Raw genomic sequence first — 4,041 nt, forward strand, 5'->3', positions numbered from 1 at the left:
TGGTGGAATGTTGTATTATGGAAGTATATCTCGACATAATCAATTTAAGCTTAAAGTATTTTACAAACTAATGTAAAGTTCCTAATTGCATTATGATATCAGACAAAATAGTTCAAAATAAAAATTAATTGTCCAATATGTCACCATAAACAAACTTAAAAATGAGTATCTATCTGCTCTTGGTCTTTGAAATTCGTCTTTGAAACTGCAACTTCTTTGTAATAAAATAGTCTGAGTATTTACAATTTGGAAATTTGCAGAAAACATTTTAAAATACTTACAATTTATACTATTTTAGTTATATAGCTCTTACTTACGTGCCTAAAATATCAGTTTTTATAGTATCCTGCATATATAATTAATACAGAATATTGTCTTCCGCCCAATAATATAAATATTCCTAGATCAAATACTTGTTATTAGACATTACTAAGGAACTGGAAGCGACATTATATAAATATGTGTGTGTGTATGTATAGGTTCCACATCAAAATTTAAGTATAGTTTTGTCCTTTTTTTATACTTTTAAAACTCATGAGAAACAAGACATGGATAATTCTATTCTCAAGGGATGATTATTTTTTTAGCGACTATCAAACTACGTTTTGGAATGGATCAAAAAATTCTTTAAAAATCGAAAGATGTGTTGTTTATGGACGGAACACCTCTGAGTTGAGCTACGTAGAAAGAAAAGTTTCAATTATGTATATATATATATATTACACACAATAAATGTTATTACAAAATACCAGTTTTAAAATATTTTGGGGTCAAAATTATTAACATGGAGGTAGAATTATTAGTTGTACTTAGATTTTGGAATTTCATATGCAGGTGTGCACTCGGCGCCTGAAAGGTGGTCGCCGATCTTGATTTTATTAATAGCATAACTTTAGTAGCCGGAATGATACTCGGGTCCCGTACCGTAACTATGCAATGGTTGCTTTGCACGCTACTAATACTATTTAATGAGCAGCTAGAATAATGTGGCACACTTCTTGGGGGTGCGTCACCTGCTGCCGAACGTTATCTCAGAACATCCTATGCATGTTCAATTCGATTCAAATTCGGTGAATGCAATTTGTATCAATAAATTTAAACCAGCATTTGGACTTCTCAATTCATTTTGATTAACTTAAAACATGTTATGATTCTTAAAAATAAAATGGATACTTAACGATATATTTATTTTTAATACACATGTATTTTGAATGTCATTGTTAAAAGTTATTCTTACTTGATATCGGGATTCCCTTTCCCTCTCTTTGGTTTCTTTTTTCTATACATAAAATAACAAAAGAAAATCATTAGTTTAAATGCAACATAATTTACATCTCTACATTAGTACTTTTGTTATAACTAAATACTTCATGATACCGCTTGTTCAAGAGTTTTATCCTAGGAATACTACAATATAATCCAGCTCAATTATGCGACAAATTCAGATTCTAAACATCTTCATTTTTTTATAAAAAGCTTCACTATAAATTATCACAATTTTTCGTGTTGTGATAGTTTCTGTCTCTTACGGTTATATATCCCACTTTCAAAACATAAGAGTAGTTAGTTCAACAAAAAAAGACATCCACTGTATGCTTCGTATTTTATTTTTGAATCTACTACCAGCAAAAATATAAAGATACTCGTTTTACCTGGGCCCGGCATGGCCAAGTGGTTAAGGCAATCTGAGGGTCGTGGGTTCGAATCCCTGTCACACCAAACATGCTCGCCCTTTCAGCCGTGGGGGCGTTATAATGTGGCGGTCAATGCCACTATTCGTTGGTAAAAGAGTAACCCAAGAGTTGGCGGTGGGTGGTGATGACTAGCTGCCTTCCCTCTAGTCTTACACTGCTAAATTAGGGACGGCTAGCGCAGATAGCCCTCGTGTAGCTTTGCGCGAAATTCAAAAACAAACAAACTCGTTTTACTAAGTGTTTGAACCGGAGGGCTACAGTGGGAAAATAAATTATTATAAAATATAACAATATTGGAGCTCCACATTCCTTGCTTTTCAGCTGTATAGCACTTGTGACCCTTTTTTTTTCAGGTTTATTAAGAATATTGACCCTTAGCGAATATAACACCAAATGCACATTAGCATTGAGGTACCCGGCACAGAAAGACACGTATTCACAGTATCTTCCACTCTTGTGATGAAGTTGCCACAGCATTTATGTTATTCCAACATGAGATTAAAAACTTAACACACCAACTGTCCTGAAATATATAATACACAGAGTTGGTTTGTTATATATGTAGGCTAATAAGAATAACGAGACATGTAAAAACCTACAATTTCAGATTTATTATAGGTAGAGAATAGGCTCTAATATTCCATTAAAATTATATTCTGTTACGCTATCTGTTCATAGTTGCTCCTCATTTTAAACTTACAGACTAAAGGGGAGACAGTTAATCAGGACAACCATTACTACTTTTGGGTCTGACCAAACAATGAGACCTGACCGTTACTTTTATAGTGTACCCATAGTTTCAAAGTGCGGAGCGTCTTTATACGATAACGAATATGCCACAGTGGCCTAATTCCAAAAGTTTCCTTTTTTTTTAGTTGAACCTATATCTCAACATTTCACTTCTTACGTGTAGAATCAGCAAGCTGACTATATGGTGGAAAATATACCTTATGAATGCTTCCTGCAAGATTCAGGAAAGTATTGATGCAGAAATAAGATAATACTTTTACATTGCTAGAACTAAGTGACGTGACAGCTTTTTAGGATTCGGATGCGTCACCTTTGATCAGCAGTTTGCCACAGCTTGCCTAACTCTAGCGCATTGCCATAGATGGTAGCAGGACAAGTTGACCAGCTGACGTAGTTTACGGCAGCCAACTAAAGCTTATAAAGATTTGAGTCCTGAAGCCGCTTAATACCGTTAGGATACCTTAGATGCTAATGCATCATCAGCGATTCTCGAGCAGCATCTACCTGGTGACGCCCATCTCACCTGCAAATAAACGTCACTAATTTAGCAATGGAACACTATAGGGAAGGTAACTAGTCAATTCTGCTTAGCGACAACGAATAGTGGGATTGATCGAGACATTATAACTCACCCACGGCTGATAGGGCGAGTATGTTCGGCGATGGAGGTTCGACCACGTGACCCGCAGATTGCGAGTCGAGCGCCCTAACAACAAAGCCATGTCAGACTGGCCTGCATACTCAGTCTCAGATTATCTTCCAGGCAATGTTTATTATCAGAGATCCAATATATATTTCACACGCACACAGTGGCAGAACGGTATATCTGCGAACTTACAACGCTAGAAACCGGGTTTTGATACCCGAGGTGAGAAGAGTACAGATAGCCCTTTGTGTAACTTTGTGCTTAACTACAAACAACCAACGAACTACATATTTCATATTCCTTCGTAACCTTTCTATTCATACACTCTATTACATACAGACTATTACAATTACTGAAAGCATTTCAATTTTTCGCTAGTTACGTTTTTGTGTTCATTTACGACAAATTTTAAGTGTTGTTGTTTCAAATATTTTTAAATTAGGTTATTTTAAAATGTACGAGTATAATAAAAGATAATAACAAATGCAAGTAAAATATACCAAAATTGGAAACCAGGATGAAATTATTTCTGTTGCTTTAAAACGTGTAACGAATTTGTTAGTATATATTTATTTTAATATCAATGTTGATTAGATTAAATTTATGTTTAAAAACATGCATAGTTTATACTGTCAAATATGTATTGTGAAACTCCCTCCTATTCTCCAAAGTTGTAGAAGATTCTCGAGAGTAAAAATCAACAACATATGTATGTACGTAAACGCTTGTGTTAGCATCAGTATTGTTATGCAAAACTGAGTTTTCTTGAAAGCCTCCACACGCCTATAAATATAACCAACTAAAAAAAAAGAGTATATATATATATTATTAGTTTGCTATGGACAGTGTACTATAAACGTTGGAAGCTATAACTGTGATTGTTAGAACGCTCATTTATCGGAAAACTTCGAACACAAAGTTCGAACACTATAAACCATTTAACTTCAGTGT

General features: G+C 34.4%; 1 protein-coding gene across 3 annotated transcripts in view; it reads right to left on the reverse strand.

Annotated features, from left to right (window-relative positions):
* Positions 1–4,041, reverse strand: part of LOC106458384 (transient-receptor-potential-like protein) — a 41,024-nt gene that overhangs the window by 9,668 nt on the left and 27,315 nt on the right. For all 3 annotated transcript variants that reach the window (NM_001314078.1, XM_013917892.1, XM_013917894.2), the window contains 1 exon segment: positions 1,238–1,279. In NM_001314078.1, coding sequence (NP_001301007.1) covers positions 1,238–1,279 — 42 coding nt within the window.

Source organism: Limulus polyphemus, unplaced genomic scaffold (genome assembly GCF_000517525.1).
Source record: "Limulus polyphemus unplaced genomic scaffold, Limulus_polyphemus-2.1.2 Scaffold454, whole genome shotgun sequence".
Taxonomy (NCBI): Eukaryota; Metazoa; Arthropoda; class Merostomata; order Xiphosura; family Limulidae; genus Limulus; species Limulus polyphemus.